Source organism: Heptranchias perlo, chromosome 6 (assembly GCF_035084215.1).
Source record: "Heptranchias perlo isolate sHepPer1 chromosome 6, sHepPer1.hap1, whole genome shotgun sequence".
In the NCBI taxonomy this organism is placed as follows: domain Eukaryota; kingdom Metazoa; phylum Chordata; class Chondrichthyes; order Hexanchiformes; family Hexanchidae; genus Heptranchias; species Heptranchias perlo.
Genome location: NC_090330.1, coordinates 41,181,516 through 41,202,347, shown reverse-complemented (window position 1 = coordinate 41,202,347; position 20,832 = coordinate 41,181,516). Strand labels below are relative to the sequence as shown.

Genomic DNA, 20,832 nt, shown 5'->3' with positions numbered 1-20,832 from the left:
TTTTGTCATCTGTAAATGGCCTAGCTTACTTGTATAACTGCCACCAACGCATCCGCCTAATCCGCCACATCTGGTGGACCACCCATCCTTGAACTTCCATCATTTGCCTGTCCACTTGCTTGGCAGCCCTCTCAGTCTCTGGTCAGTCATAGGAACATATGAACTGCTAGACCATGGTTCATCTAGTTTGCTTTCTACTATCCTGGTACTCGCACGATACGACAATAATGGATTGTTAACTAATCATGGCAATCAATCTCTATCAATTAGCCTACAATGGACTCAGACATGGGATGTGGAGAGCTTTGGAACCGCAGGTCCAAAGTCACCTGTTCCACCCAAGCATGTTACACTTACCATATATAATGTCTCAAATTACTCATATCCTAAAATATTTTCTTAAAGAAATCTACTTTGCATTTGAATGAATTGACACTATCTGCTTCACCTAGGGAGCCTGTTCCATAGATTTACCGCTTGCTCACTGAAATAATGTTTACGCAGATTAGTTTTGAATTTACCCATCTACAAACACAGGCAGTGTCAACTAATTCTCACTTTTCCGTTTCCAGCTCCCTTGATCGTTCAGTAAAATTTTCCCATAATTTCCCCTCCCACCTGAGCACAATCCGGGTTTCTGTCTCCTTCCCCAACAATTAGCAGAATTCTTACTCTGATTTCGCCCCCCTTGACCGTCAATCTTTTTTTCTCCCCCCATCCCCTGCCACCATCATGAAAAGCATTTTGGCCTGACCTCCCCCAGTCTAGCATCTTCCCCCACCCCCTGCTGAGTAACATTGTGCAGTTTTACAGCCCCCGCTCATAAACATTGCTCCAGCTCAATCTCTCTTCCCTCGCAGCTGAGCAGGGAAGTTATCCCTAGCACATTTTAACCCCTGCCTCCCCAGAACATCAAAATAGGCCCTGGAGAACCAGCACCCCCTCCCCCACCCTTCGCTCTATTAATCGACCAAACATCCTCCATTCCTCCTGCCCCGTTGTTCTCCTCTCCTCGCCTCTCTCGCTCTTCCCCCCCCCCCTCCCCCCACTAAATAATCCTCCACTCTTTTTTTTTCTCTCTCTCTGTCTCTTTCTCTCCTACTCTCTTCTGTCTCCTTTCTCCGTCACTCCCTCTTTCTCTTTTCCCCCTCCTTTCTCTTATTTTCGCCCCTCACCATCTGAGTCCATTTATCCCCATGCTCTCTAACCCCGCTTGACCTGAATATGCATTTGGTCTGGCCTCCCCCATGTGCAGTGCCCAGGCTGATCAACTAGTTTGTATAAAGTCTGCTATGATTAATATCAAGTGGTCCTCTTAGACACCTCTCCCTTCCTCATTCTACTTCTCCTCCTCCCCCCACCCATCCAATATGACTTTCACTTCATGTACAATACATTATATTATACAAATATGTGAGTCCACAAAAGCAACAGGCTTTCTAATGGGCCAAAAAGACCTAGGTCATGCCTCAAGTTCAAGCCCCCTGCTGCCAATTTGATGCTACACAGCCCTCCCCAGCCAAGGAACTTTGTCTTGGTCATAACCTTGGGAGTGCAGCCTGCTGATGATAATGTGAATTTTCTGAGTTACTACATGAGCTGTACTTAAAAGTTGCTTACGGTCAATTATAATCATGTTCAGCTGAATAATTGGAACTTCTGGCATCATTGTTTTGAGTCCTGTCATTTTCATGTTGGGTTTTTCTTCATCATTGTTTTACTTTCTCGAGGTGGTGATTTACAGCGGGCAGGAAGTACTTGTATCGGAAATAAGCAACCAAACCTGGAATCTTCTAACCCTTTGAAACTATTCAATGATTGTAATAAAATTTGATACCTGTACCATTTAAAAAGTGGCTGCCTCAGGAAATTTTGTGCCCTTCTTCAACAATATTAGCTATCCAGCAAACAGGATCATACCATTGGCCTAGATTTCCAAAACCTGATTGATCTTTGTCCTTCAAGACTCAGACAGTTCAGCCACTAACACCATTAATATAGTCTATTTAGTTACAACCAAAAAATCAAGGTTGAGGGGAGGGAGAATGTTGTCTCCGAGTACATTTTTTAAAAAATAGTTCCGTCTTTCTTTGCAGGTGAGTTCATCATTGGACGAGTGATTAAAGCTATGAACAATAGCTGGCACCCAGAATGTTTCCGCTGTGACCTCTGCCAACAGATTCTTGCGGATATTGGATTTGTGAAGAATGCTGGCAGGTTGGTATATTTGACAGCCCTTTCATGAATACAGAAATGTATGTGTATATGAGGCTCTGCTATGTTTAACTTTGACTTGCATCAGGTTGCAGTAGAACCATAGAATTTTACAACATAGAACGAGGTAATTTGGCCCATCTTGTCTGTGGCTGCCCTTTGCTAGAGCAATCCAAAATTAATCTTGCTGCTTCGTGCTCACTCCCTAGCCTGTATCGTCTCCTGTTTTAAATACTTATCAGCCTTAGCTCAATGGCAGCACACTCTGAGTCAGAAGGTCGTAGGTTCTTGTTCCACACCAGGGACTTGGAGCACATAATCTAGCCTGATGCTTCAGCACAGTGCTGAGGGAGTGCTTCATTGTTGGAGATGCTGTTTTTCGGATCCGACGTTAAACCGAGGCCCTGACTGCCTCCTATAAACTATCCCATGGTACTATTCGAAGAAGAGCAAGGGTAGTTCTCCTGGTGATTTGGCTAACTCAACCAATAACACTGAATTATCTGGTCACTTATATCGTTGGTGTTAGTGGGACCTTAGCTGCCACATTTGCCTATGTTACAACAGTGACTACACATCAAAAGTACTTAATTGGCTATGAAGCACCATGGGACATCCTGTGGGCCTGAAAGGCGCTATACAAATGCAAGTTTATTTTTCTTTCTCTCTTGTGTCAAAAGTCCCAAGTAGATGATCCTTTTCTGTCTCCTCCTGAGATACCCGGCATCAGAGATGCCAGTGTCCAGCCAATTTGGAGCCATTAAGAAGCTGTTGGGTGCACTAGACACAGCAAAGGCTAAGGGCCCTGACAACATCCTGGCTGTAGTGCTAAAGACCTGTGCATCAGAGCTAGCTGTTGCCTTGCCAAGCTGTTCCAGTACATCTATGACACTAGCACCTACACAACAATGTAGAAGATTGCCCAGAGTAAATCCAACCTGTCCAATTGGGAGGAAGCTGAAAGGATTGCAATCATCAGTAATGTAATAGAAGGAGACATCAATAGTGCCATCAAATGACATGTACTCACTAATACCTAGGCGTCAGCCGTAGCCCAGTGGTAGCACTCTCGCCTCTGAGTTAGAAGGTTGTGGGTTCAGGTCCCACTCTAGAGACTTAAGCACAAAATCTGGGTTAGTAATCCGGTGCAGTATTGAGGGCGTGCTGCACTGTTGGAGCTGTCACCTTTTGGATAAAATGTTAAATTGAGGCCCCATCTGGCCTCTTGGGTGGATGTAAAAGATTCCATGATACTATTTGAAGAAGAGCCAGGGAGTTCTCCCCTGTGACCTGGCCACTATTTATCCTTCAACCAACATCACAAAAACAGATTATCTGGTCATTATCACATTGCTGTTTGTGGGATCATGTTATACGCATATTGGCTGCTGTGTTTCCTACATTACAACAGTGACTACACTTCAAAAAGTACTTCATTGGCTGTAAAGCACTTTGGTATGTCCTGAGATCGTGAAAGATGTTATATAAATGCGGGCATGGGGGTGTTCGCTGACGATTCCACAACGATGGGTTCCATTCACTCCTCAGATAACTCGCCTGGATGAGTGCAGCTGCAACAACATTCCTCTATGCCAGCCTACACCAGGACCTGTATAAATCCTGGCTCGGGCTGACAAGTGGCAGGTAACATTTGCACTACAAGTGCTGGGCAATGAATACCTCAAACAAGAGTAAGCCCAACCATCTCTCCTTGACCTTCAACAAAACCTTCATCGCTGATTCTCCCAGCATCAACATCTTGGGGGTCACTGTTGATCATAAGCTGAACTGGATCACCATATCAACATCATGGATACAAGATCAGGGCAGAGACTAGTTACTCTGCAATAAGTGACTCTCCTCCTGACTGTCCATTGGCTCTCCAACATCTACTAGGCCCCTGTCAGGAGTGTGATGGAATACTCACCACTCACCTGGATGGGTACAACCACAATATTCAAGAAGCTTGACAGCATCCAAGATAGTTTGTTTGATCCATGCCCCTGCCACTGGTCTCAATATGCACCACCGGCACAATGTGGTTGGATGACTGCAGCAACTCACCAAGGTTACTTTGACAACATCTCCCTCCCCTGAGACCTCTACCACCAAGAAGGTCTAAAACAGACGTCATGGGAACATCATCTCCCAAGTTGCCCTCCAAGTCACACTCTATCCTTGACTTGGACAAATATTACTATTCCATCACTGTGTGTGGGTCAAAATTTTGGAATCCCTTACCTAAGATCATTGTGGGAGCACCCTCACAAGGACTACGGTAGTTCAAGGATGCCCACCACCACCACCTCTCAGCAACTAGGAACAGGCAATAAATGCAGCCTTGCCTGCACCACCCACATCCCAGGAACAAATATTTTTTTTAAATTGTGTTCTGTATATGAAAGTCCAAATCATCTTTATATACTGAAAATAAAAGTGGACTCAGCACTGGACCCTGGGGTACACCACTTCTAGCCCTTTTCCAGTCCAAACAAGACCTATCTACGCTAATTCTTTGTTTACTGTTTGCCAACCATCTTTCTATCCATGCTGCTACATTTCCTCTTCTACCATATGGCTGAATTTTTCTAACAAGTCTCTTGTGAGACACCATATTGAAGGCCTTCTGAAAAATCCAAATACACTACATCTACTGCATTCCCTTTATCTGTTCAATTGGTAATTTCTTTGGGGGTGGAACAAAACTTCAATTTGTCAAAGATGACTTGCCTTTAAAAAAAAATCTGTTCTTACTGTCTTTGATTAATCCATGCATTTCTAAATGCTTACAGATTCTAAGAGCTTGTCTACATTATCAGGTCTATTTGATTGAGCAAACACAGATTTGAAATGATGACATTTTGAGTCCTAGAAGAATTTTAGTCCAGAGTAATAGAGCACTCTGGGGGTGAGGGTTATCAGATCTAGTTCTGCGTTACCTATCAGACAATGCCTTGACAGCAGCAACAGAGGAATGACTGTGATCTAGTGGGAGCGAGGAGAATTATATTACTATAAGGGGTAAGAGGGGCGTTTAGTACTTTAAAATGCTTACCATTTTCCATGCAGTTTAAGTATAACCTACATTATTTCATTTTTGTGTGCATTTTTTTAATATAAAAGTTCTCAATTTTAATTTGTGCCAGAACATTCTGCTCTCTCATTCTTGTCTCTGAAATGAACATTATCCTCATTCTGTTTTCCAGCATTATTTCCTTTATGAATTGCTATTTTTTTCTGTCTGAATGTTAATTAATATCATATATCTGATTTATAAGAGTAGATTAAATGCATCCCACAAGGAAAACTGCAAGAACACAGCTGCGGTGTATGGTCTATAGTGCACCCTGAATAAAATACTCTTTACTCAGTGTGATTCATGTTTGACTCCTGCGCATGTGTGTCATACTGTGTGCAAAAGAGTCACTAACATAGATTTTCCAATTAGGCGTAAGCCCGACTAGAAGTGGGGCATTGTGCAGTCCAGCTCCTAGTGCAATGACCATGTGAGTTTCTGGGGTCAGCCTGATGTAAAATATCGCCTGTGATTGGGAGCTCACCAATTGGTGGGTGGGAAGTTGCATGTTGCTGCAGGATTTAAAGAGCTTAGAAGAGCTGTACGTTTACACGCAAAAGCTTAGAAGACAGGCATCCTGATTTAGTTTGCAAGATAGCAAACTTAAAAAAGGAGTGTCGTGCACCTCAGAGTGGCCCAATTCTCCGTGTAATTACTCCAAGTTATTTGTAAAACGTCCCTACCCTGCCACAACTCAACATGTTGAAAAAATTATTTTTGTGGTCTCCTAATGAGTAGACCTTGTTGCAGTAGACCAGTGATGAACTAATGTGTTTCGGAGTAAACCTCCAGCCCAGTCTGATAATTGCTGTAATTGCCATATGAAGTTTACTTGAAAGACGATTGGCCCCGATTGTAGATTGTGCCTCCCTACTGTAACCCAGTACCTTATTTGCTTTTTTCAACCTACAGAAAAGACTTTCATTTACTGTAGTGCATTATCACATCTCTGCAGAACTCCAGAAACATCTAAAGATTGATAAACGTGCGCACACACATGTAGAACTACTTTGAACTGTAGGATCTGTTGCGTAATCTAACATCGCATCAGCAAGGTCTCACAAACAGCAGCAAGATGAATGGCCAATTAATTGGTGGTGTTGGTTGAGAGGGGAGCATTGTCTAGAACATCAGGAAAGCTTCCTGCTTTTCGGTAAATAGTGCTTTGGAATCTTTAATGACCACCTGAACCGCTGGAACAGGCAGATAGAGTTTTGGTTTAATGTCTTATCGGAAGGATGGCACTTCCAGCAGTGCAGCATTCCCTCAGTACTTCACAGAAATGTAAACTTAAATTAAATGTTCAAGTCGTCTAGTGGGGCTTGAACCCAAAACTTTGAGTCCAAGGTAAACCAAGCTGATTTAGCACACATTGAGGATGATTTTCACTTGCAGCAGGGTGCAGAAAACTGGTGATAGCAGATCGGCTGCCTGTTATGCACCCCGCCTGATACTCCATCTTTCCATTCAATGGAAAGGAAAATTAGGCAGCGTGTATAATGGGTGGCCAATCCGCTATCCCCAGTTTTCCACCCCCCCCCCCCCCTTTACTGAAGTTGAAAATTACCCCCATCATCTTTAGACATTGGGTATGATTTTAAACCCCAAAAACGGGTGGGTTGGGGGCGGGTGGGAGTTGAAAATAGTTGTTTTTTGTGTCACGACCGCAATCCAGCTTTATTTCCTGGTTTAACGTCGGTGTGTAAAAGTATAGGCTTCCCACTGGGAATGCAAAGTCTGAAAAATTTGCACTTGGGACCCAAAGAAACAACTATTTTCAACTCCCACCCACCCCCAACCCACCCGTTCTTGGGGTTTAAAATCACCCCCATTGTGTTTGTCTCCTTCATAAACTGCAAAAACACCCTGCACATCCTTGATTTATTACCTACTTTAAGCATTTTGATTACATAATGCTCATAGGATAAGGTGTGCAGTGACATGATTGTTGTGTCACCAATTGTGTCTGCTGCCAAAAAAAATGTTACTCCATTAAGGTTGCATAGTGAAAACTGTAGTGCAGCACTTTGCCCTGAATCAGCTAAGAATTTGCTACAGCACAAACAGGATTAGCTGCCAATGTGGCGTTTCAGGAGGCTGTTCTGCCTTTTTCTGAGCCTATCTAAAACCTTCCACCAAATCAAAAGTAACAAGTCACAAATTTCCTTTATTTTTAAAAAAGGACAATCAAATACATTTTGCTTTCTTCCCTTCTCCCAATTTTCTCCCCACTTTTCCTGAAGACATTCACTCTTGCTGGGATATGGTTCCAGTTAGCACAGCTGCCCTCCAGTTCCTCACCCAAGTGCTATTCTTTGTGTGAGTTTATTTGATGAGTGTTGCAGGCTGTTTGACAGTATAAATATCATAGCTGAGTCCAGTCCTGTAATGCTAATGTGATTCCTGTATTTAAAAAGGGAGATAGAACAAGTCCAGGGAGCTATAGACCAGTTAGCTTAATGTCGGTGGTAGGAAAGATAATGGAATCTTTACTCAAAGACCTAATAGAAAAACATCTAGAAACTGAAAATATAATAACGAATAGTCAGCATGGATTTCAAAAGGGAAGGTCATGCTTCTTTGAAGAAGTAACAGAAAGAGTAGACAAGGGTAATATAGTAGATGTAATATATTTGGATTTTCAAAAGGCCTTGGATAGTAGACTCATGACTAAGGTCAGAGCATGTGGAGTCAGGGGACAAGTAGCAGAATGGATAGCAAGCTAGCTACAAAACAGAGTAGGGATTAAGGGTGCTACTCAGACTGGCAAAAGATGGGAAGTGGTGTTCCACAAGGATCGGTGTTGGAACCACTGTGGTTCACCGTTTACATAAATGATTTGGACTTGGGAATCCGAAGTACAATTTTAAAATTTGGGGACGACAACAAATGGGGACGTATATTCAATACTTAGGAAGACTGCGACAAATTACAAGAAAACATTAATAAACTTGGAAAATGGGCGTGGAATTGGCAAATGAATTTCAATATAGATAAGTGTGAAGTGGTACATTTTGGTAGGAAGACTAAGGAGGCCGCATAATCCTTGGAAATTAAGAGTCTAAATAGGGTAGAGGAGCAAAGGAATCTACAGGTACAGATACGCAAACCACTAAAAGTAACGACACAGGTTAATAGAGCCATAAAAGAAGCAAACAAAGCACTCTGGTTCATTTCTAGAGGGATAGAATTGAAAAGCAGGGAAGTTATGTTAAACTTATATAGAACCTTGATTAGACCACACTTGGAGCACTGTGCACATTTCTGGTCTCCATATTATAAAATGGATGTAGAGGCACTGGAGAAGGTGCAAAAAAGATCTACTAGGTAGAACCTCTCAGTTCTGGTATCATCCTATCAGGAAAGACTGAACAGGCTGGGGCTTTTTTTTCTAGAAAAGAGCAGAATAAGGGTGTGACCTGATAGAGGTCTTTAAGATTATGAAAGAGTTTGATATGGTAGATGTAGAGAAAATGTTTCCACTTGTGAAGAAGTCCAAAACTAGGGACCATAAATATAAGATAGTCACCAATAAATCCAATAGGGCATTCAGGAGGAACTTCTTTATCCAGAGTGGTTAAAATGTGGAACTCACTACCACAAGGAGTAGTTGAGGTGAATAGCATAGATGCATTTGAGAGGAAGCTAGATGAACACATGCGGGAGAAAGGAATACGAGGTTATGCTGATAGGGTTAGGTTAAGAGGGGTGGGTGGAGGCTCGTGGAGCATAAACACCGGCGTTGAACAGTTGGGCCGAATGGCCTGTTTCTGTGCTGTAAATTCTATGTAATCCTATTCTCTAATAGTTCAGTGAAATGAAATAAGGATATTTAATGAGACCAAAGCAGTCTCTTGGTATTATCCTAAGATTTCATTGGATCATAATGGGCCAGATCATGTTGGAGCGGGGCATCTTGCAGCGTACGCCATTAGTTAGACTTTTTTCTCCACCCCCAGCTCAAAATTTTTTTGCACTGTAACTTGCTGGAAGTGCAAGCTGATAATGGCGTGGCAAGGGCAAAGGGGCATCTGGTCCCTTAATTAATGGCAGGACGAACAGTGTAACTCCTTAACCAATGAGATTGAGAAAGAAACAGAGGAACAACGGAGAAGGAGGGTGAATTAGTCAAATCAGGTACCGAAAGAGAAATAAAGGGAAAGAAAGATTGGATTGAGAGAGAAAAAAGAGACAGAGGAAAAATAAGAAAAAAATTAAAAGTTTAACTTTTTAAAAAAAATCTCTAACAATTTACAACATGCAGGAATGAGATTGAACAGTTTAAATTCCCTTTCTGAGCCATAAAGGTTGATTGGCACTGCATTAACAAATATCAAGTTGTTAAAAAGGTACTTGTGCTGTTGAGTTCCAGCCCTAACTTTTTGTGGCAAATTTAATGGGCAATTAATGTGCAAATCCAGCAAGTTCTTAAAAATAACGGGGAGGCTAAGGGCAAGATGCTGTTTATGCGAGTTCTGGAGATTCGCAACTCGTGGCGTATCTCTTAATCCCCTGAACTTGCTGGCTGATTTGTGCATTAATAACGGCATGAATCGTTAACACTGTTATTTTTCCAGCAGGATTCGTCCCTATAATTTTCTGTTCTCTTTTAAAAAGACATTTTGAGTTAGCTCATGTTTACTGTGCTACTAAATGTAGGATGCAGGTTCAGAATTTTGATCATGCCATCAGTGAAAGCCACAGAAATATAAGGGACTGCCTCCGCAGCGAGGAATGTTGAGGAGCACGTTATTTTGCCAACCCTTTGGTTCGGAAATGGAATGGGGAGGGGCCTAAAAAAAGAAAGAAAGAAAATAAATTGAGGAGTGAGAAAGATTACGAGTGACTTAGTGATTTTAAATGATCACATAGATAAGCTGTTCAGTGATTTGAAAAAAATTAGTTTTATTTGACAGGGTAGCTGCTGTAATACAGATCAGTATGTTTTTAGGTGGGGTCACAAAAGAGAAGCAATTCCTAAAAACACCTTCACAGTTATAAAGCTAACTTCAGTTTCTTCATTCTTGATCAAATACTGTACTTTCTATACCATCTATTCTGGTAGTGTTAACACTGGGGTGAGTTACTTGGCCATCAGATTCAGTTGTAGTCTTCCACACTTTGTCTCTGCAAAGAGACTCCTTAAAATTCTCTCCCACAAAGAAGTAAACCACTGGATCTAAGCAGCAGTTAATGCTGGCTAGACAAAACAATGCACGGTTGATGATGGCCAGGCTTCGAATTGTGGGCGTAGATTCCAATTGCTGATTTGCCATGATAATGTACAGTAAACGGGCAATATGATATGGTAAGAAGCAAACCAGAAAGACAGTTAATACTGTGAAAATCATCCTGGATGCTTTGTGCTTGTGGTCAAGTCGCCTGTATGACTGAAGGTGTCTAATTATGCTTAGATAACAACAGATAATGACTAGAAATGGAAAAAGAAATCCAACTACCAGAGCACCAGAAGCATAGAGTGATGGCTTCTCTCTGTACAATTGAAGGCACACGATAGTGTTCTCTCGTGCCTGTACAGTCTGAGTGGTCACGGCAAGCTGAAAGGTTCCTAGTATAGCAGTTACCCACACAGTTGCACTGATTATTTTTGCATAGCGAATTTTTCGAAAGTTGAGAGATCTAACTGGGTGCACTATTGCCAGGTAACGATCAATACTGATGCAGGTAAGAAAGTAGACACTGCTGTACAAGTCGAGGTGGAAAAGAAAACCAGTGATTCGGCAGGCTATCTCCCCAAATGGCCAGTGACTTTGAAGTATATGGTAGATAATACGTAACGGCAAAGTCAGAATGAGGCAGAGATCAGCAACCGCAAGATTTAACATATAGATGCTGGTTATGGTCTTGGTTTTCATGCGACTACAGAAGACCCATACAGAGATGCAATTCTCGATTAGCCCAGCTGTAAACACGGTGCTGTAGATAACAATATAAATCAGTCTTTCTACTGATGCAGCGGTCAGGTTGAAATTGGATTCCATTACCAGCTGTAACTTTGTGGTTGCTATAGTTGTGTTCTTCCAGTGCGGGGAATCGTGAGCCATGATTCTTTCTAACTGTTGTGGACTGCAATTAATAACAAGGTTATTTTTACACCAAGTTCTAAAACTTATGCATTTTAATTTTTTTAAACCAAAAAAAAGACTTTTCATATAATGCCTTACACCTGATCATTAAATGCTGCAAGAAATGGGAGAAGAAAGCAAAAGAACCAAATGCAGATTAGCAATTATAGATTCACATATTTTCAAATGAGGAGCTATAGAAAATGCATAATTACATATAAAAAAAATTAGTGATCACTTAAGAACAATGATTACTTTTTACTTAATCAACAATAGGCAAACGTAGACCGAGGATTTTCCCAACCACAGCATGTAGTACTTACAGTATGCTGGGGTGTATTCTGTAGCTGTATGAAGAGCGATCATTCCAGTAGTGCACAATGCCTGCCCTTGTGAAAATAGCTCTGCTCCTTTGTGCAGCAGGACCAAGGTATGTAGCAGCTGTGAGTTGTTGCGCTGACAGTGTATTCCTTCTATATTAATAAGGAAGCCGTTTCAATACCACTTTTTAAAAGCTGCTTTACAACAACAGAGTTGATTATGCAGGAAGCACTTCCTCTGGGAACACCATTCAGGCAGTGCATTTAGTCTCTTCCCGTAAGAAAATAGCACTTCCGTCAAAAGTCACAAATAGAAGCTTCCTTTTCCTAATGTAGATTATATCCTTTTGCAATTTGAGAGTGTGTAATTTACAATATATTTCCTTTCTTTTTTCCACACTACCAAACAAAGCTTTGGAATAAACTGATGTTTCTGTTGACTAAAATAGATATTAATAAAAGTTACTGTATTTTCATCAAGATGAACATTTGGACAAATTTTTTTAATGAAGACTATAATTAAAATAAGATTCAAATTCCTAACATCAATTCCTGGTTGTTATTCCTCAACATTTCTTCTGGCTTTGTGAATTGAGAGAAGTGTAACAGTTATTACAGGGGAAAAAAGACCTGAAAATATTAAAATGAAATATAGAAAGCAAAAATGAAATCTTTGACTAAAATGTTTCCCAAAACTAAAATTTGGGAGCAAAACAAATAAGACTAAAACCCAAGATTATTTCTAAACCAATCCTGGAATAAACACAAGTGTATTTGGTAGATGCAACTTGAGTAAACTATTCTGAGTTGCATAAAGACTAATACCCTAACCTGTACCTTAGGTTATCAGGCATGACTGAAGTATTAAAGTACAGAGTTAATTTTGTGAGACTCTGCTCCAGGCATGGAACCTCTCTCAACAGGTGCATAGATCAGAGAATTGGGCCCGGAAGTCAGCACACCCGATTCAAGACTCCATAAAATCGGCGCACCACAAGTTGGGCTCACTGATCTCTGCATCCGATTCTTTGATTCACATTGTTTCCCGTCAACAAGATTCTGCATCATGAAAGCCTCACAAAATTTACCCTTCTAAGTCCCTTTGAACTGATGGTTTTGAATTTTTTTTGGATTTTTTTATTAAAATGATCAGTTTCTACAAAGCCACACATGATCCATATCTGTGCCAATGTAGATCAGCTGTAGATTGTAATTTTGTTTGTTTGACCTAACAGTTCTTGTATGTCTGATGTTTGTTGCATGTTATCATATTCTGACTTGATCTTGGTACAAACATGGGACTTGATCTTAGCTGTGCTCTTTGGTGCATCTTGTGCATACAGATCAGAGTAGTTGCTTATACTTTTAAGAATTGTGTAGGGTACAAGTTCAAATTCCAGTAGTTACCCGTTCTCCTTGGTTTAGTTGAAATCTCACTTTCATCCTCCTATAAGAAAAATTTCTGATTTAATATTGTTCATTTAAATGAGTTTGATTCATGTTTATGATTGCACTCATCATAAATTATTTTTTGCTTGCAAATTATTTCCTCTTCCCATCCTTCCCTGAAGCTGCAGAGTTATTGCTGTTGTATGTCCTAGAGGCAACAAGGGGGCAAGCCATACTAGATTTAGTAATGAGTGATGAACCAGATTTAGTTAACAGCTTAACTGTGCGTGAACATCTATCCAATAGCGATCATAACATGATCGAGTTCAGTGTAGTGTTTGAAAGGGAAAAAAGTGAGTCAGCTGCTAAGATTCTAGACTTGGGTAAGGCCGACTTCAATGGGATGAGACAGAGACTGTCTGCAGTAAACTGGGCAAATCTGTTAATGGGTAAAACGACTGATGATCAGTGGGAAATGTTTAAAGAAACATTTAACGTGATACAGAATCGGTTTATATCCCTGAGGGGCAAGAACTCTACTTGCCAAAAAAAAAGAGCTATGGGCAACTAAAGAGGTAAGGGACAGTATAAGACATAAGGAAAGGGCATACAAAAAGGCAAAAAATGGTACAGATCCTGTCGAATGGGAAAGATACAAAGATCAACAAGGGTGACAAAACAGTTAGTAAGAGCTACAAAAAGAGAGTATAAAAAGAAACTTGCAAGGGATATCAAAAGCAATATGAAGAACTTTTATCGTTTCATTAGGAAAAAGAGGGTGGTCAGGAGCAGTGTTGGCCCCTTAAAAACTGAAAGTGGGGATATTGTCATTGACAATGGGGAAATGGCGGACATGTTGAACAATTACTTTGCGTCAGTATTTACAGTAGAAAAAGAGGATAGCATGCCAGAAATCCCAAGAAAACTAATATTGAATCGGGGACAGGGACTCGATAAAATTAATATAAGTAAAGAAACAGTAATGAAGAAAATAATAGCACTAGAGTGACAAATCCCCAGGACCAGATGGTTTCCATCCCAGGGTTTTAAGGGAAGTAGGTGAGCACATTGCAGATGCCCTAACTATAATCTTTCAAAGTTCTCTAGATTCAGGAACTGTCCCTCTAGATTGGAAAATTGCACATGTCACTCCGCTTTTTAAGAAAGGAGAGAGAGAGAGGGAAACCAGGGAATTATAGACCAGTTAGCCTAACATCTGTTGTGGGGAAAATGCTGGAGTCTATAATTAAGGATAGGGTGACTGAACACCTCGAGAATTTTCAGTTAATGAGAGAGAACCAGCATGGATTTGTGAAAGGTAGGTCGTGCCTGACAAACCTGATTGAATTTTTTGAAGAGGTGACTAAAGTAGTGGACAGGGGAATGTCAATGGATGCTGTTTATATGGACTTCCAGAAGGCATTTGATAAGGTCCCACATAAGAGACTGTTAGCTAAGATAGAAGCCCATGGAATCGAGGGAAAAGTACGGACTTGGTTAGGAAGGGATAATGGGTAGGATGTGACTAGTGGAGTCCTGCAGGGATCTGTCTTGGAGCCACAATTATTCACAATATTTATTAACGACTTAGATGAAGGCATAGAAAGTCTCATATCTAAGTTTGCCGATGACACATAGATTGGTGGCATTGTAAGCAGTGTGGATGAAAACATAAAATTACAAAGCGATATTGATTGGGTGAATGGGCAAAACTGTGGCAAATGGAATTCAATGTAGACAAATGTGAGGTCATCCACTTTGGATCAAAAAAGGATAGAACAGGGTACTTTCTAAATCGTAAAAAGTTTAAAAACAGTGGATGTCCAAAGGGACTTAGGGGTACAGGTACATAGATCATTGAAGTGTCATGAACAGGTGCAGAAAATAATTAGTAAGGCTAATGGAATGCTGGCCTTTATATCTAAAGGACTGGAGTACAAGGGGGCAGAAGTATGCTGCAGCTATACAAAACCCTGGTTAGACCGCACCTGGAGTACTGTGAGCAGTTCTGGGCACCGCACCTTTGGAAGGACATATTGGCCTTGGAGGGAGTGCAGTGTAGATTTACTAGAATGATACCCAGACTTCAAGGGTTAAGTTACGAGGAGAGATTACACAAATTGGAGTTTCGAAGGTTAAGGGGTGATCTGATCGAAGTTTATAAGATATTAAGGGGAACGGATAGGGTGGATAGAGAGAAACTATTTCCGCTCGTTGGGGATTCTAGGAGTAGGGGGCACAGTCTAAAAATTGGAGCCAGACCTTTCAGAAGTGAGATTAGAAAACATTTCTACACACAATTGAGCTAGTATCAATTGCCGCAAACAGCAATTGATACTAGCTCAATTGCTAAATTTAAATCTGAGATTGGTTGCTAAAAAGCTATCTAAGGTATTAAGGGATATGGGCCAAAGGCAGGTATATGGAGTTAGATCACAGATCAGCCATGATCTTATCAAATGGCAGAGCAGGCACGACTGGCTGAATGGCCTACTCCTGTTCCTATGTTCCTAATAAATGTCAATCAGGCTGTTCAGTTGTGATGGGAGTATCTCGGACACTGGATAACGGTCAGGAGTAGGAACCTCAATCAATTTTCCCCTCCCTAAACAAGGCCAATTGTAAACAATTTTACAACACCAAGTTATAGTCCAACGATTTTATTTGAAATTTACAAGCTTTCGGAGGCTTCCTCCTTCCTCAGGTAAATGTCAGGAACTCCTCGAGGCCAATTGTAACGCCTTAACTGCAGCCTTGGTTGAGATCAACTAACCCAGCACAGACTAGGGATTGAACTGGGTTCTTCCTGATCTGTATGCTTCAGCTCCTCACTAAATCACTGAGCCACTGGGGACCACAGTATAAGCATTTTTAAGAATTAAATTCTTCTTGCTCCAAACCAGATGTTACAGCCTCACCATTTTATTCCATTTTAAAAGTATGCATTTGCTCATGAAGGATGAATAGAAAATGTTTTGTTGCATAAATAATTCCTTTAAATTTCTATTTCCAGGCATCTCTGCCGCCCTTGCCATAACCGTGAAAAGGCCAGGGGTCTAGGGAAATATATCTGTCAGAAATGTCATGCCATCATTGATGAACAGCCTCTTATATTCAAGAATGACCCCTACCACCCAGATCATTTCAACTGTGCAAACTGTGGGTAAGGAATATTATAGTTACTAATTTACATTCATTAAATACATGTGCATTAGAGCAGTTCTAAATCACAATACTTGTCTTTGAGAAATTATGATCATTGTGTAAATGGTTTAAGTAGAAGTGCGAGGAGGTAGGATTGACAATTGTTTTTTGTAAAGATACTATTCATATTTACTAATTCAGCTTAAAATACACAGCTTTGAATTTGGACATTTACCATGGTCTCCACCTCCATCCATCTTAGTCTCTCCCTCTCTCTTCCTCTTCACCTTTCTCTCATTGCTTTTCTAATTCCTCATAATTTTTTTTCTCTTCTTTCTTCATTTTTCTTCACTTTTCACTCCTTTTTCCCTTTTTGTTTCTGCCTTTGCCTTTCTCCGTCTCTCCCTCGCCCTCCCTCCCATAGCTGCGATACAGTTCTGGTATCTTGTCTAAATAGCCATTCTTATGTAAGCCTAACCACTGAGTATAGGCAGGCTATTCTACCATGGAACGAGCCTCACTGCTGGTGATCTTTGCTCATCTGTTATCTACACGTGTCTCTAGATAATAATCGGGAATTGTGACTTATATACCCCTGCCTTGTCTGGGGGTGCTGTGGCATTGGTGGGGCTAACTCAGCTGATTCTGCATAGTTAATCATACATCTCAAACTTTCCAAAACTGTAAATTCATCTAATGTAGCTGATGTTATCTGAATGCATTGCATATGCTGTATTAGTGCAGCAGAGGTCAATGGTGGCAAGACAAAACAGGATTACTAAATTACTGCATTATTTATTATTTTCATTAAAAGCTACATACAGGTCAATTTTGTACTTGCAGGAAGCATAAACTTGCTTGTCAATATTCAGGGTTCACTCAAGCAGAATGGCCACTTGTATGACATATCAGGAACACCCAATGCCCTTGGAACTGAACTCCAGCATAGGGAGAGGAGAGAAAGGGGTGGGGGGTGAAGACTGAATTAATTAAAATTCCTACAATTTCTTCAGTGCACAGTTATAATGTTTTTCTTCTAATCCAAATTTTGAAATCTATATGACACAATGTTTTATTTTATGGGGGAAAAAGTGGCTTTTTTGTGCAGTGATCAGATAGCTTACAATTTCACGATCCAATTACCAGATCTGTGGTTACAAAATTTTTTGATCTAGTTTAAGGGAGGCCAAAAGGAGGAAAATTGACCTCGTATTTCCCTCATAAGCTTTTTCTTTACTGGAAACTAAATTTACAGGCATGTACTTGCACTAAGATTACAATAATGGCTATTTTACACATCTCTGCACTGCTTTTAAATGCATAAATGAAAGATCTGCAATCAATGGTTTTCTGTCCAGGGGTAATTTTAACCAAAACCAAAGTCTAGCCTAAAAATATAACTTAATTTTTTTTAAAAAGTCTGCAGTTGAAAACCATAAACTTCATTATGATGCACCTGAACAACAGCCACTACTTCTAGTTAAATATGGTGTAATATGAGAATGTTGAAAGAGAGTTATAACAGGATAGTTCAAAGCTCAAATCTGAATATTGAAAGACCCAGTCTTGTTTCAAAATGTATATTTTCAAACATATTGGGTCCTATAAGTCTGTTCTTTGTTTTTGTGTTTGAGAGGATGTTTGGAGGTCAGTTTGCAACAGGATATAGTTCATTCTATGCCTTAGTGAACCATTCTGTCCTGCAGACTTCGTCTGAAACATCAAGGGAGCAACATAGTCTGTAGACTCTGATGAAAGGTTACCTCTTAGATGGTTGTCATCTCCTTTGGTGTAGTCTTATCCTATGTGCCTCTGTTATTTCCTCTCCCTCATGGTCCTGTTCTATCTCCATCATAAGGACAATTATGGGAATGGCCTCAGCCAACCCCATGGTAAGGGATCCATGATAGAGGGTGGAAAGCAAACATTTTCCCTGCCTGAAACTGCTGAATGGCAGTTTGAAAAATCCTTTCTCAGGAGCGCAGCTAAGAAAAGATTTTTCTAATCGCTTCAGTTAAACCTGATGTTTCAGACAGAGTTTGTGGACATTCAAAGCCTGTGAACTGAACCACTTCCTGGTTTGACAAGTCATGCAGGTAACTTAAACTCTCTTCATACAGGCTTAACTTAAAATAACTCTAATGTAAAAGACAGCGGGCTCGATTTTACCAGCGGGTTTCGTGTGCGTTTCCAGTGGGGGGGCCCCGAAAATCCCGATATCCAGGCACGTGACCGGATCGCGCCACGATCTCGCCCACTTCCGGGTTCCCCGATGACGTGCGGGGGTGCGTGCGCAACCCCCGCTGGTGGGAATCCCGCAGGCAATTAAAGCCAGCGGGATGCCACTTGAGTGTATTTATTTTGCTTGTTCAGGTCATTAACTGACCTGATTAAGGGACTGTGTGTGATTTTGGAGAAACATGGGACTATTTCACACACTGGGGGAAACAGTCCTAGTTGAACTGGACGTGTTGCAGCCGTCAGCCTGTGGCAGCTGCACAGGTCCATTTGACAGGTGGGGGGGGGAGACCCTCACCCATTGCAGGAGGCCACTCTGTCACTTGGGACAAAGTGTGGCCTCCACCACCCCCCTCCTGACGGTCAAAGTCACCAACCTGCACACTCACCCCAGGGTCCGGAGACATGTGCCTACCTTGCGGACCCCCTCAGATGTACATATTGCGGATGGGGGCCACCGTAGCTGCAGTCATGACCTCCTCGGAGGGCGCACAACATCGCCAGCCTCGCCATCCACGCCGTCCACCTCTGACACGTGGAGCTCCACAACAGAGTGCTGTGACACATCCACCTGTACAGCAGGAGGGAGGGCTACCGCAGAGAGAGACGCGTCGCAGAGGGCACTACCCTCGCCACAGGGTCCACAGACCGAGGTGCGGGTCCACAGACCGAGGCGCAGCTCCCCGGACCTCTCTGAGCAGCAGTGCACACGGAGGCGCAGATTCACTCGACATGTAGTCGTGGACATCTGCAGCCTCTTTCATGCCGAGCTGCTCCTGGCTGGCCCCAGCACCATCTGCTTACCTGTCGCTGCCAAAGTCACCACTGCCCTCCACAACTTCTCCTCCGCATCCTTCCAGGGTGCAGCCGGGTACACCGCCGATGTCTCTCAGTCGTCTGCGCGGAGGAGCCCTGCAAGTACACCTGCACCTACTCTGCAGTAACACAATGGGTGGCATCAGTGGTGGGTCCTCATAGTGATACCCAGGAACGGGCATTATTGCACAAAACAGACAGGATTCGCGGAGACATGACGGTGGTGGTGCCAATATAATGTGTGATGTGAGTTGTTCTGAAATTCAATATAGGTAACACCCATGACAAACCCTCAAACACCCTTGTGCATCCCCTTCATGCTCACGACACGTTTGCCTTACGCTGCCTACTGCACATATGTGATGCATGTCCTGTGGCTGCAGCACAGGTGGTGGCAGGTTGAGTGAGGCTGGCCATGAGGGAGATGCACGAGAGGGTGAGTATGGGATAGAGCCATGAGATTATATGAGGATTGGGTTGCGTGTTAGTGGCGGGATGAGTACTCGCGAGGTGAGTAGGTGCAGGTAAGATGAGGATGGGGTTTGAGTGGGTATGAGGGGTGATGTGACAGAGTAGTGTTGGCGGTGCCGAAGGAGATGTGGGGTGGGGGCGGTGTTGTGGCAGACGGAGTGTAGGGGAAAGAGTAAGTGTTCTCACTGTGGCTGACCTACTGCGGTCATTGGAGCGCCTCCTGCACTGTATGCAGGTGGGCGATATGTTGGTGGTGCAGGTGACCTCCTCTGCCACCTCGAGCCAGGCCTTCTTGGTGGCAGAGGCAGGCCGCTTCCTCCTGCCCGCCAGGTGGAAGAGCTCTGTCCTCCCCCTCCTCCTCACCCCATCTGATGATACCTGGGGTGAGGCATCATTAAACTGGGAGCAGCCTTCCCCCTGGGCTGCTCCATGCTGTAATTTGTTCTATTGGTTGCAGCATCTGTCAGTGGAGGACTGCCCCTTTAACTAGAGAGCCTCCAGCTGACAGATCATACTGCGCATGCACAGCCCGCCCGACGCGCAGACCAGCAGCGCGGAGCCCAGAAGAGCAGGTAAGTGGATCCAATTAGTGCATTGCCTGCTACGATCGCGCGGGCAACCCACTAATTTCACCGAGTGTGTTGACCACGCTCCCGAAACCCAACCCGCCGGAAACCCGCAGGCCTGGTAAAATCGAGCCCAGCATTTCTGAGAAAGCAGCTTTTGCCCTCATTATCCTGTTATCCACATGTACACAGCACTTTGGGGGGTGGGCGCATCTTCTGCTGGCACCCACTTTCACTAGAATTTAGCATGTATTTTAGAACTGCTATAACTCTGGCACACCTGGCTTATGCCTCAAATCCCAGTCCTTTGTGTCATAACTACATCGCTTTTGCACCCAAAAAAAATTGGAATTTCAGGCCCAATGTCTTCCTTTAAATTTTCCAAAAGTTTAGTTGGAGATTAGACTATATAATATATTAAATATCGGGACCCAAGGATGTTTTTTTCGTGTATTTTTGCAGTAAACTACTCAATCGTAATTTGGCCGTTTTCCAAAATGTTAGTGCCCTCC

General features: G+C 42.3%; 2 protein-coding genes across 10 annotated transcripts in view; one reads left to right on the top strand and one right to left on the bottom strand.

The window, feature by feature from the left end:
* Window positions 1-20,832, top strand: part of LOC137322935 (LIM and senescent cell antigen-like-containing domain protein 1) — a 134,960-nt gene that overhangs the window by 102,089 nt on the left and 12,039 nt on the right. For all 9 annotated transcript variants that reach the window (XM_067986178.1, XM_067986175.1, XM_067986183.1 and 6 more), the window contains 2 exons: window positions 2,097-2,217; window positions 16,099-16,248. In XM_067986178.1, coding sequence (XP_067842279.1) covers window positions 2,097-2,217; window positions 16,099-16,248 — 271 coding nt within the window. The remainder of the gene's footprint in view (window positions 1-2,096; window positions 2,218-16,098; window positions 16,249-20,832) is intronic.
* LOC137322615 (uracil nucleotide/cysteinyl leukotriene receptor-like) lies at window positions 10,237-12,550 on the bottom strand. The gene is made up of 3 exons (XM_067985521.1): window positions 12,534-12,550; window positions 11,700-11,849; window positions 10,237-11,377 (listed from the first exon to the last, which is right to left on the bottom strand). Exons 1-3 carry the CDS (start codon window positions 12,548-12,550, stop codon window positions 10,309-10,311), a joined length of 1,236 nt encoding a protein of 411 aa, XP_067841622.1. The 3' UTR covers window positions 10,237-10,308.

What these genes read in the sequence shown, in the direction of transcription:
- LOC137322615 (XM_067985521.1), bottom strand. An exon ending in AGAATACACCCCAGCATACT is followed by an intron (nt 11,378 to 11,699) that starts GTAAGTACTACA and finishes TATTAATTGCAG; the next exon opens with TCCACAACAGTTAGAAAGAA.